Source organism: Peromyscus californicus, unplaced genomic scaffold (genome assembly GCF_007827085.1).
Source record: "Peromyscus californicus insignis strain IS unplaced genomic scaffold, ASM782708v3 Scaffold_22__1_contigs__length_63687245, whole genome shotgun sequence".
NCBI classification, from domain to species: domain Eukaryota; kingdom Metazoa; phylum Chordata; class Mammalia; order Rodentia; family Cricetidae; genus Peromyscus; species Peromyscus californicus.
Window position 1 is genome coordinate 10,031,302 of NW_026294525.1, and position 12,908 is coordinate 10,044,209.

At 47.3% G+C, this 12,908-nt stretch overlaps 1 protein-coding gene across 4 annotated transcripts in view; it reads right to left on the bottom strand.

Annotated features, from left to right (window-relative positions):
- The window catches only part of LOC128118345 (palmitoyltransferase ZDHHC14), a 453,489-nt gene that overhangs the window by 15,023 nt on the left and 425,558 nt on the right, over nucleotides 1-12,908 (bottom strand). For all 4 annotated transcript variants that reach the window (XM_052750896.1, XM_052750895.1, XM_052750893.1 and 1 more), the window contains 4 exons: nucleotides 5,132-5,262; nucleotides 2,475-2,578; nucleotides 1,979-2,082; nucleotides 291-368 (listed from right to left, as the gene is read on the bottom strand). In XM_052750896.1, coding sequence (XP_052606856.1) covers nucleotides 291-368; nucleotides 1,979-2,082; nucleotides 2,475-2,578; nucleotides 5,132-5,262 — 417 coding nt within the window. The remainder of the gene's footprint in view (nucleotides 1-290; nucleotides 369-1,978; nucleotides 2,083-2,474; nucleotides 2,579-5,131; nucleotides 5,263-12,908) is intronic.

The following is a 12,908-nucleotide window of genomic DNA, read 5'->3' on the forward strand; positions in this document are numbered from 1 at the left end:
TCGGGTGAGCGGCCCCGCCCCGCTGAGGCTTCTCTTTCCTGTGCCCAGGAGATGTGGGCTCCAGTGCTCTGAAACACTCACGGTGACCAGTTCACCAGAACCTATTGTACACCTTATGGGACCACAAGAGAAGAGTGTCAGGGCTTTAGAGTTAAAGAAATCCTAAGTTGAGAAATACCCCTTACCCTGATGTTCACCACACGATGCATAAAGGTACTGAAGTAATTCAAGATGCGGACAGTTATTACACACTTATCAACAAGGGAAATTATAAACAAATACAGATGTACCTTGGTAACCGCTGGAGCTAAACACTGTTGCTAAACTCTGCAAAGCCTTCCCGATCTTCTGATACTCCTTGGGTAAGGCTAGAAAAGAATCGTTAAACTCATCAGTCCTCAGAGCAGTCTGAAATGGATCCCACAGTTGACTGTGACTCATTCAAAGACATTCAAAATGACTGAAATAACGCCTATTAATGAAATATTGATGAAATGATTTTTCAACTGACGATTTCTTTAATTAACTATCATTTTTGGCTGGTTGCTCAATTAGCAGTGGGTACTATAATGAACAACTCATCCCCACACTCATTCCCTGGACAGAGCACAGGGAAAGAGCCCAAAGCCCTCTCATGTGCATGTGGCCATCAGTGACCTTGGATACCAGAGTTACCATCTCCATACGGAAGGGGCAAATGCGGCTAAGTGTGGCCACGAAGGCTCAGGAGGAGGGTGTGTGCAGTCTCACCTACGGATGTGAGGACTCGCTAACTCATCCCGAGGATCACCTGGAGAATCTACAGAAATCCTGAGGCCACCCATGCATCTGCACAGACCCCCTCGGGGGGCATCTGTGGCCTTCTGAAGGAAACCACTGCTTGACCTCAGGGGCTGGGAAATGTCAGTGCCACGGTTACTCTGGATCCCTGACTGCCTGCTTCTGCGGTTAAAGACATTCGTGCTATTTACCACGTACAGTTTTCACTGCACAGATTAGAAGTTTGAACAGTCTTGGGTCAGTCCTTGCTAATAAGTGCGGTTTTTGGGTCATGTACAGCACAGAACTTCCAGCCGTCAGACAGCAGGATCTAATCCCATCAGAAACCACATCCATTTAAACGGTTTGCTAGGACGGCCTTCTGCAAGGTGCAACTTCAACAACTCAGCACTTTCCAAGTTCTAGTCTTGATCTGTATTTTCTTCTCTGAGTCAGCGCTAGGGACTGCGCCCCCGGGCTCCCACGTGCAGGGGACGTGCTCTGCACCACACGCCTTTCCTAGGCCTTCATTCACAGAGGATGGTGTGTCTGCATGCTTCACTACTCTATCCTGGGACACCACAGCTACACAACTCAGGGGACACAGGAACAAAGGCTCATCAGCATGACAGTCCACACAAAGGACAGGAAGAAAGAAATTCTTAATCCCAGCGAGGGTGAGCAGAGCCATGGCTAATGTACCAGGTCCCTCTGAAGTGGCCTAGTCTGTTATATTTGTGTGTGTGTGTGTGTGTGTGTGTGTGTGTGTGTGTGTGTGTGTGTGTATTAATATCTATCATATTTTCTACCAAATATGTAGGCTATTTCCTAAAAACCATGGCTTTACTCATACACCACATCCTAAAACAGGCACATAAAGACTGAAAGGAAAGTCATGAGCCGGGCCTGGTGTCACATACTTGTAAGCAAATCACTTGAAGGGGTCAAGCCCTTTCAATTAAAATTTGCTTAATTACTCTCTAAACCCTAGAAAGATTAATTTTCCTGAGATTACAAAACTCAAAGACCCAACATGAAACTCAAGTTAGTGTGGTGTTTTGTTTTACGACATTTCTAGAGCTACCTCTGTCATGCTCAACTTTCTGGTTTTAACTGGCGTGGAGAAGTGAGGGCAGGGCAGGGGGTTGAGAGTGGCACTGTGCAGCTCAGTGGGCCCTCGTGTGGACAGGTCCTCGTGAGTGGGGAGGGCAGCACTTACGGCCTGTGCAGCGTTTCCAGTGCTCCTGGCCCACCGTGAGCAGCTCCTTCACACCGTCATCCATGGCCTTGGTGAACTTCCCCACAGCATCACACTTCTGTTCTCTGGGAACACAGACAGCGTCAGTCATGTCAGCAACGTCAGAGACAAACACAAAACCCAGACTGCTTGAGGCCACGGGTTTGATCCCAAGTACTGCACACAACGATGGCAGCTTTGCTGGGCACTCCACAGACGTGGGTGGTTACTGCCACCTTGCCTCATCAGACGTTACGGAAAATAACTAACATGACGCCAACAATGAAGCAGACCCAGGGAAGCAGCGCTCCACCTGCTGTGACGGGACTTCCGTGGACGCCATGTGACTGCAAACCCCATCGGCTAGACAGTCCCTTCTGAAGATGAGTATTACAGCTGCTGCAGCCCTGGCCAAGGCCGTGAGCCTAGGGAAGTCTGTGCAGACTGAGTGGCAGGAAAGTCAGGCAGAGGCTCTTACATTTCTGTCAAGTCCAAGTCAGGAGCCTCCGGTTCCATTGTGGAGAATATCATGACTCCCACCAGCTCGTCTTTCTCAGCCTTCCTCTTTCCAGTTTTCCATTCCTGTAAGAACATGAGAGCGTTACAGCGGCCAGAAGCCTGAAGTGTTCCTCCAAATCCCTGAGCAGAAGCAGCTGAGGGACTGGATCCCTGCCTCTTCTTTTCAGGAAGACACGTCCGTCCCACATCCTCAGCACCAGACAGACTCAGCCACATTCCTTCTGTAATGGCTTCCAGCATAAACAGACTATAGACACCCTCTGGGAGGCTGACAAATTAACTGTGGTAACTATTTCAAAAAAGATGAATTTTTTCATGTTATATGCATCTACGTGTGCCATGTACAGTGCCTGCTGAGTAAGAGTGCATCAGATCCATGGACCTTCATTTTTGAAATTGGTGAGGCTGGCTGGTCAGTGCGCTCCACTTTTCCCTGTTTCCTCGGCTCTGTGATTACAGGAGCCTGTCACCAAGCCTGGTTTATTTATTTTGTGTGTGTGTGTGTGTGTGTGTGTGTGTGTGTGTGTGTGTGTGTGTGTCTGTTTTGGGTTTCCCTAGCCCCGCCCACTGTTAGGATTCGCAGCTACTCTTTCCCTTTGGTTTTTCACACATGACATCTTAATTAGGTCCTTTTTTCCCTCTGTCAATTTTTCATAGTTTTACAGCTAGGTTTCTTTTTTATGTATTTTCTTGTATTTATTCCTAAATACTTGATAATTTTGAAGTTAATAGGGATTTTTCTCACTTAATGCTTTGATGATAAAAGTGCAACAACTTTATGCAGCTCGGGATAACCACTTATTTCGAGCAATTCTAGGTAGTCTCAGGGGTTGTCTCTGCTCACCATTATGTTAGCCACTAGTAGGCAGAGCATTACACTGCTCTCTAGTTCTACAGCGTCTCTGGCTCGTGAGGAAACTGGTCTAACAGTAATAATGCTTTCCAGGCCCACAGCAACAACCTAGAAGGCAGCTTCATAGAAAACAAAACAACCAACGTCTAAGATTTCTTCTTCTTTTGCGTACAGTATGACCTTTATCAGTGCTTTCTAAACCCCTGACAAATCAATATGATGAGACTCTGAAATCCTGGGGGCAACCACTGACAACAACTTGGGAGGGCTCTGTGCAGTTTCAGTACCTAGGAAGTAGTACTCACAAGTGCTCAGAGCATCGTCTCACAGCTCTGCTGCTCCAGGGACTCACACACTGCAGCCCTTCGCACCAGAAAAACCAGGGTTGGCTACAACGGCCTGCAAGGCTGGCTACTGACAGACACGCCTCACAAGGGCAGCTGAAGTGCCTGAGTGTATGATGTCCCCACCTGGTGCAGACACTACACCAACCATGCCTACCAAGTTCAGAAAGAGGCAATCACTGAAAACAAGGCCCGGACAGCTATTCTCTGTCAAGTGTACTTAGCATGCAGACAGAGCCCGGATGTTTAACCCATTGTGTAAAGGCATCACTTCTCCAAGGCAAAATCACTACGAAGTTTAGCAAGGACATCTCTCTCTGAAGGTTCCAATGGGGGATAAGGTATTCTGTGAGTTGATTAAAGACAAAAATAACTTGGTAACATTTTTCCCTGGGTCATACTATATTTAGCATTTGCTGTTGCTTCTGAACTAGCCCATGCTTTTACTCTTCAGTGTTTTATGAAATCTCCAACATTTGTTCTCTGTAAAATTACAGAGAAAACATCTTTGGAGACTGAACAATACAGTGAGGAACACGTACAAGCTTTTCAAAAGATGGTTACTCCCAAAGCTGACATGGAGGTTCCAGGAAGGCAGCTTCCTCTTGGTTTTCACAGGAAACAGATAACCACTGGCAGAGTAACTGCCTGGAGCAGGCAGGGGCCTGCATTTATTCTGGACTCAGGACCTCTACTACCGGAAGAGGACTTGGCTCTGGGATGAACCATCAATCTGTAATTCTACTTTCCTACACGGTGCTGAGGCACTGGGAACCCAAAGACCCAGACGGTCGACCCTCTTTAGGCCCATATTTTGGGTATATTCTTCCCACTTGCGTGTGTGTGTGTGTGTGTGTGTGTGTGTGTGTGTGTGTGTGTGTGTACATGTGCCAGCACGCATGTGAGAGGCCAGAGGAGGGCCTTGGGTGTCCTGCTCTACGACCTTCCATCTTTTTCCTTTGAGACAGTGTCTCGCTGACCCTGGAATTAGGACGGTTCTACTGATCCTGTTTCCACACCTCACACTGCTGGAGTCACAGGGTGTACATGCGGGTGTTGGGGATCTGAATCCAGGTCTTCATGCTTGTGCACAAAGTGCTCTCCCCGAGCCCCAAGCCCCTTTAAAGAGCACTCTGGGAAAACTTCACACCTAGGCCATCCACGGGGGTGGTGGTGGGGGGGGTGGGGGGGTGAGGGGGGTGGGGGGGCGCGACTTCTCCAGTGGACGGGGCCTGCTGACTGGCACACAGTCACACTACATAACATGCTTCCCAGGCACGGATTTAGCTTTCCGTCCCTTCTTGTTTTGGGGGGAGGACTGACAAAGACCAACACTGTTTTGGCTGCTTTCAGATGTAAATTCACTGGGAATGTGCCAGCACCCCCTTCCCTGTGACCACAGCGCTAGGCTACACCTGCCTTCTCATCCCGGAAGTTCAGGAACTGTTGGAAAACTTCACTCTCCGACACCACCGGGTGCCGGCACATCCTCGTCATCCAGGCCTGGAGCCGCTCCATGCGCATCTTGATAAATTCCTCCTCAAAGCGACCTAGAAGAGACACACTCAGAGTGATACACAACTCCTTCTAAAGAGAATTATCCCATAGCTCCTGTGACAACTGGATACTTGGCAGAAAGCTATTTCAAGTAAAAGGCTCAGAAATTCACAAGAAGGATGTGTGTGTGTGACTACAGTGTATATGTGTGATAAATGAATGGAGTGTGTGTGCGCAAGGGTGTATGTGTCCATGTGTGGGTGTACTGAGGCAAAGGACGATGCTGAGTGTCTTGTCCCATCACTCTATCTTATTCCTTTCAGACAAGATTTTCCACTAACCTAGAGCTAGGTTTACAGCCCGCACACCTCAGCCACTGTCCTGTCCTCACCCCTAACAGTGCTGGTTTATAGCACACGTGTGGCCATGCCTGGCTTTTTGTGTGAGTGCTGGAGAGTGGAGCTCATGTGCCTGCACAGAAACTGTTCTTACCCACTGAGCCACCTCCCCAGCCCTGACTCTTTAGTTTTGAAGAATGAAGCTTTAGAGGCAATAAAGAAGTGGTAAGTGGAAGTCACTGTGCAGTTCTGTTTGTTTGTTTGTTTGTTTCAAGACAGGGTTTCTCCGTGTAGCTTTGCGCCTTTCCTGGCTCTTGCTCTGGAGTCCAGGCTGGTCTTGAACTCACAGAGATCTGCCTGGCTCTGCCTCCTGAGTGCTGGGATTAAAGGCGTGCACCACCACCGCCCGGCATATGCAGTTCTTATAAAATAAAGGAGACTAGAATAGTTATAAAACATGTCTAGCTGTGATGTAATATTCAAGTGCATTAAGTACTAGACACTGGTTCTTAGTACTTAAGTAAAGTAGCCCTGCAGCCACAAGGCACATCTGAAATCTAACATGTGGGAGGCTTCTAGGGGGTTACCCAGAAAAATCTTACCTAAAAATTAAATAGTCCTCAAACACACACACATTGGGGTAAGGTGGGGTGGAGTGGGGGTATATGTGTACACTCCCTGGGGACTGTAACTTTGTTCTCTCTCTCCCTTTTAATTTTTATGTGTGTGAATATTTGCCTGTTTATATGTCTATGTACCACATGTGCCCTGGTGCCCAAGGATGCCAGACCCCTTGGAACTAGAGTTTATAGGCAGCTGTGAGCCATCATCTAAATGCTGGGAACTGAACCCAGGTCCTCCACAAAAGCAGCGAGTGCTCTTGACCACGGAGCCATCTCTCCAACCCTTCTATTTTGTCTTGTTAAGTGGCAGACAATTATCCCTTGACTGTACCTACCCTAGAGCTAATGGCCATGCTAATGCGACACTTAGTGAGCAAGTGTTCTTGTTTTAAAGTAGAGAGTTTGGCGAGCATGGCACAGCCTGCACCAAATGAGCAGAGAACTTATGCTCTTGGAAAACAAACAAACTCAGTGTCTGTCACCTGAGAGCCTACCGGTGGAGCCTCCAACCGACCGACCCAGCAGGTGAGGAGCTCATGCAACCCTATCCCCAAGAATCAAAGTGAAGCTGTTCAATGGTGACAATATAACCACAGGCTGCTCTGGAGATCAGTGAAGACAAGCAGCTACCTGACAAGTGTCTTTGCTGGAACAGCTGCTCAACTTCCACCAAGAACAGAGAGAACTCGTGGCATTCTAGGGCTGCCCCATCTCTGCTGCAGCGGACCTCCCCACTCCTCAGAGGACATGCCTGGCAAAGCAGGCCATGGAGATCAGCTGCAGCGTCCTCGCCATAGGAGGCGGCTCACTGGCTTTGGAGCAAGGGGGATATGCTCATTCTCGCCCGGTCAACCGCAGAGGTGAATAGGGAGAGCAAGTGGCTATGCTTAGCAAAGATGGCAGGACCAAACACATTCTAGGATGAAGCTGTGCAAAACAGTGAGGACCAGATGGTGTGTAAGTCACATGCTCCTGCCAAACCACGAGACTGTTCACATGCAAGGGAGACAGAACAGGGTCTAGGTAGGAAGCGAGGCACAGTGTAGTCCCAGCTGCATGGTAGGTTAAGGCAGCAGGATTATCCGAGTCCAGAAGTTTGGGGCAAGCAGGGCAACCCACTAAGACCCTGTTTCCAGAAACAAACAAATACTACCCCCAAACAACAAGAACAAAACAAAGGACCAGGAGACATAAAGGCTGGAGAAAGCGTGAAGTGACCCACGCTTTGATGCCTTCTATTTATAGTTACATCGAGAGGAAAGAAACCACACTGGCACGGGCTCTGTCAATCAACCCCAGGCTTCCTGCCAGTCTACGTGGAGAAGCAAGCCTTAGGATGCCATCTTACATATAAACATGAAAACACCTGAGCCGCAAGGGAGACAGTGGTCTGAGTCGGAGATTCCATAAGGCCAGTTCCTTATGCAAACAAAATAGAAACAGCAACCTTCGGGAGGCAACGGCAGGACCCAGAGCTGCTGAAACAGACTCAGCAAGGGCCAATGTTCATTTAAAAACAAAAATCAATCAAACAGACAAACAAACACCAACTAACTAGAGCTTGGCCAACAAGAAGCAAATAGGATCTGTATTGAAGGAAAAAAAGGCAGCAGAAATTGCTACTAAGTAAAGCTAGATGTTGAATTTTGCTGACAAAAATCAAAGCAGTTTCTGTAAGTATATTCAAAGAACTGTTAGAAAAATTAAAGGGCAACATGACAGTAATCCACAACCAGAGACTGTAAGGAGACGAATTACAGGAAGACCGAACGGAACGCCTGGAGTTGACAACAGTGCAGGAACTAGACAGAAACGCCCACCAGCAATCAACAGAAAGGCAAGATGGCGGAGACAGGACTGTGAGTCAAAGAGCTTCCCACTTCGAGGCAGCAGAGCCAGACTGCTGAGAAGAAACAAAACCCAGTGTCAAGGGCAGCCAGCTTGGTGCATGTGGAAAGAAAGCAGAATTAAGGACTGACTTCGTCGTCGTGTGGACAATGCAGGACACAAGGCAATGGGAAGACGCTGGCTGTGCAGCATGGACAATTAGCAGCTGAGGATCCCATCACCAGCTACCTACCCTTCAAAACTATAGGCAGAGGGGGCTGGAGAGATGGCTCGGTGGCTAAGGGCACTGGGTGCTCTACCACAGGACCTGAGTTTGAACCCACATGATGGTTCACAACCATCTGTAATTCCAGCTCCAGGAGATTCAACACCCTCTTCTAGCCTCTATGGGCATGAAGCATGTGTGGATATAGGAAAATAGCCATGCCCATAAAGATAAAGACATTACAAAGAGGGTCAGTCTGAGGATGTGCACTCTCTGCTTTAGTGACATCAGTCAGGACCGTGTATGAACAGAGAGCAAACGAGTCTAGAAACAAACCACACCGACGGTCATGTGCATCTGTACAAGGCAGACGCACTGTAGCGGGGAAAGGAGTCTCTCTGGGCATCGAGTGTAAACGAGGGAGCACTGCTTCTGCTGTGCTCACGGCACACGACAGTCAACCCCAACACGTCCGACACTCCTGCAGAACCTCAAACTACCCCACTCCTAGATGTATCACGAACTGAGGTCAGACAAAGAGGTCCTAACAGCCTGACGTGCTGGATGCTAAGGTTTGATGAGATGTCTCTGGCAGGCACTGGCTGCTGTTTGAGGCTGAGCTCCTGGCTTGTGGGGCTTTAGGAGGCTCGGCTCAGCTGGGAGCGGCGGGTTACCGGAGGTGTCCGCTCTTCTCTCCACTCTCTGCTCTGCACAGTGAAACCGCTACCACGTGAGCCCAAATTAACCGTCTCCCTTGAATGAAACTGTCTCTTTCCGCTCTCTGTCACCGCAAGACAATGGATGTCTCCAAACGAAAGGCTTTTGCTACCCACTGTCTAGAGAACAAAAAGGCAAGCTGTAGTTGGAGCAATCATGTACACATCACACACCCGACGGAGAACTGTTTCTAGACCCATACAGAACAAATTCGGCAATAAAAAAGAGACAAGCAAAAATTGTTAAGAAAACAAGCAAAGTTTTGAACAGACACTTCACCAGAGACACATGGATAGGAATAAGTGCATGAAAAGATACTCTACACAACCCATCAGTACGGAATGAAATCCCAAACAAAATCTACCACTACATGCCTACAAGAATAGTCAGCAAAATCAATGAAAAACTGACATTGCCTAGTGTGGGTAAAGATGTGGACTCATGGGCATTTTCATATATCACTGATATGGATTCCAAAATCATACAGCCAGTCTGACACATTCATAAGCACAATGCAAACCAACTGATCTATCTGTTCATGATGGGAATTTACCCCAAAGAAAATTTGTTCAGGATCATATAAAAATCTGTTTGCTAGTCTGCATGTCATAATGTGTCTATACTCATAGCACTGGTGAGCTGAGGCAAGAGGACAACACTTTGAGGCCAACCTGGGTTATGTAATGCGTTTCAGGCCAGCCTGAGCTATACAGTGAGCTCCTGTCTCCATAACAATAAGAAATTAGAACAAAGTATCTATATTGGTAATGCTACAATTACCTCGAACTAGTTTAAATGTCTTTCAGTGTATGAAAGGATAAAGAATTACAGTGTATCTGCACATCTAATAACAGCAATAAAGGAAAATTACTGATCCAACAAAAGCATTAATCTTAGCTGCACTGTTTCTACTCATGATGCATTCTAGAAAAGGCAAAATTACTAATTTAGTTTTTTTTTTTTAAGGGGGGGCAGGATTTCTCTGTGTAACAGTTCTGGCTGTCCTAGAACTCACTCTGTAGACCAGGCTGGCCTCGAACTCACTGAGATCCGCCTGCCTCTGCCTCTCAAGTGCTGGGATTAAAGGCGTGTGCCCCCACCATCCGGCAGAATTATAGCAACAAAGAACTGGTTAAATATTGTCAAGGACAGGACTAGAGGAAATCAACGCTGAGCACCGTGGAGTTTCGGGAGGCCACAGAACTGCCCTGGGTATCAAACACAGTGCTGGCCACAGGACTCTAACGGCACGCCAAAGAACGAACTTACTGCATGGAGTCAGAAAATGAGCCTCAACTTTCCTTCAGAGGAGTGCACACGTGAGAAATCTTCCCGTGAGATGGACCATCTATCAGGAGTGTGCGCACCTAAAGTGGCCTGTGAACACCACGGTCTCACCCAAAGCCTCTCATATGCAAGAGCACTCCCTCTGCACACTCAGTAGGAGCGCAGAGCATGTACTGCTTAAGCTTAATGGTTTGGGACTCGGTCTCAGCCTTGGGAAAGACGGCGGCTCCTTCACCGACAGAAGGACCTGGCAGGTGTACATACTGGGATGTCCTGAACTCCTCCTCGAGCAAGGAATCAGCGCTCGAATTTATTAGTCAGTGATTGAAATTCGATCATTTTTATTTAACAGTCCTCCTTGTGAGAATCCTTCAGACACAGCTGGTTCAGCTAGGACTCTGCATGGTATTTTATGCTTACTAGCTATTTATACCAGGTCCCAGAGACTTGTAACCAAGGGGGCAGAAGGGACTTAAGTTTATCCATTTTCCATAAACCTTACCTAAGTTTTCACTAAGAGTGTGAAAATAATCTTTTGGAATCCCAAAATACAACCTGCTTGATTCTGTCCTGTTTTCACAAAGGATGAAATCTGCAAACAGAATATGTCACCTATGAACTTCCGTGGACAAGCATCATGACATCATCTCCCAGACTTCCTCTTCCTTTTGTCTAGGAGTTCAGTGAGGGCCATCTACAGACAGCACTGATCCTGTGGGTACCACAGGCAGGAGACAAGGGGAATAAGGCTGATCTGTGCCTCACGGTGTCCTCGGCACGCCTCCAGAGAGCGATCAAAGCCGGACTTTCTTCAGACTGAGGCGCTGATTGCTGTGCTGTGCCTGCCCCTGGCTGCATGCCTGTACTCCCCCTGCTTTCTAAAAGACAAACCTTAGTGTGGAAGACTGAGAACTCGATGATGCTTTAAATCAATAATGAGTTACTTGGCTGAAAACCTCGGCTTGTCCATTTAAAAACCACGAAGCATACGCTATTCCAATCCATTGGATAAAAGTAGAGTATAAAATTCAAGGGCACAGACTGAAATTTATAACATGAAGAAGGAACTGGAAACAAATCTACTGTTTTAAAAAGAAAGCTCTGATTTAAAGCAAAAAGGATGACTAGAAGGACAGGGAGTGTGATCTGAATGGGTTGTAGAGCAGTTTGTGGGTATGTTGACACTCTGAGTGGAAGGAAGCTATGGTCTCCAACACCCTGGGGTCCATTCGCTGGCACCAGCCCTATGGAAACACTGCAGCATCACTCAGGACTGCTGGGATGATGTACTATGGAAACACTGCAGCATCACTCAGGAAACACTGAAGCATCACTCTGGAAACACTGCAGCATCACTCAGGACTGCTGGGATGATGTACTATGGAAACACTGCAGCATCACTAAGGAAACACTGCAGCATCACTAAGGAAACATTGCAGCATCACTATGGAAACACTGCAGCATCACTAAGGAAACACAGCAGCATCACTATGGAAACACTGCAGCATCACTAAGAAAACATTGCAGCATCACTAAGGAAACACTGCAGCATCACTAAGGAAACATTGCAGCATCACTATGGAAACACTGCAGCATCACTAAGGAAACACAGCAGCATCACTATGGAAACACTGCAGCATCACTATGGAAACACTGTAACATCACTATGGGAACACTGCAGCATCACTAAGGAAACACGGCAGCATCACTAAGGAAACACGGCAGCATCACTATGGAAACACTGCAGCATCACTATGGAAACACTGCAGCATCATTATGGAAACACTGCAGTGACTGTTGGGCAGAGCAGCACGCTCCATCCCACTTCAACAATGTCAAGTTTTTAAAGTTTCCAAAACAAAATAATCCAAGCCCAAACAACTTCTTCAAAAACTAAAAATTTCATCTCTACAAAACAAAGCAACAAAAAGACAATACAAACACCTCCAGAGGAATGTAAACAGAAAATGAAATAAAATACACAATTTTAAGGAAAATGACTTGCTTATCTTGAAGATAATAATTCTAGCTAAAGATTAACTGGTTCAATCTCATAACACAAACATAGAGAACTTCAGGATCAAACACAAACTCCCTGCTTAGCAGGACAGAAGAGCCTGTCTGATGCTGGGGTCTGTTTCCCTCCCTGTACTATAAAGGAAAGTGTCTACCCGTAGGCAGAGAGAGGACAGGACTCAGGAAGTGTCCCAGGGCACAGGGACTGACCCCAGGACAGAGTGCCTGCAATGCTCAAGTCTCACCCAGGCACTGTCATCGGGCGGGCTAAGATGATCTGTGGTCCCTCCCTGAGTTCCTCAACTCTTACTGAGAGTTAAGCCTTCTTTGGCTTCTCTTTAGGAAGGGCCTTGCTTCCCCCAATCCCTCTCTCCTCTCCCAGGCCCCTCTAAATCTGACTGGCTAAGCCTCACTCTGGCCCTCCGTCTATTCCTTCTTCTACACGGGCCGCTTTTGTCACGTGAACAGTTTCTATCTATTGAAACTCTTAGTTTGGGGAAGCTCAGCCTCTTTAGAAACCCTGTGTTCTAAGTCACGCTTACAGAGCCTCAAGCACTTATCCCCAGACCCACACTAGAAAAGACTCACATCTCAGATGTCAGTTTCTAAGGACAGAGGCAAACCCTTTCTGACCAGATGTACAGGAGATCTGGTAGCATGTGGAT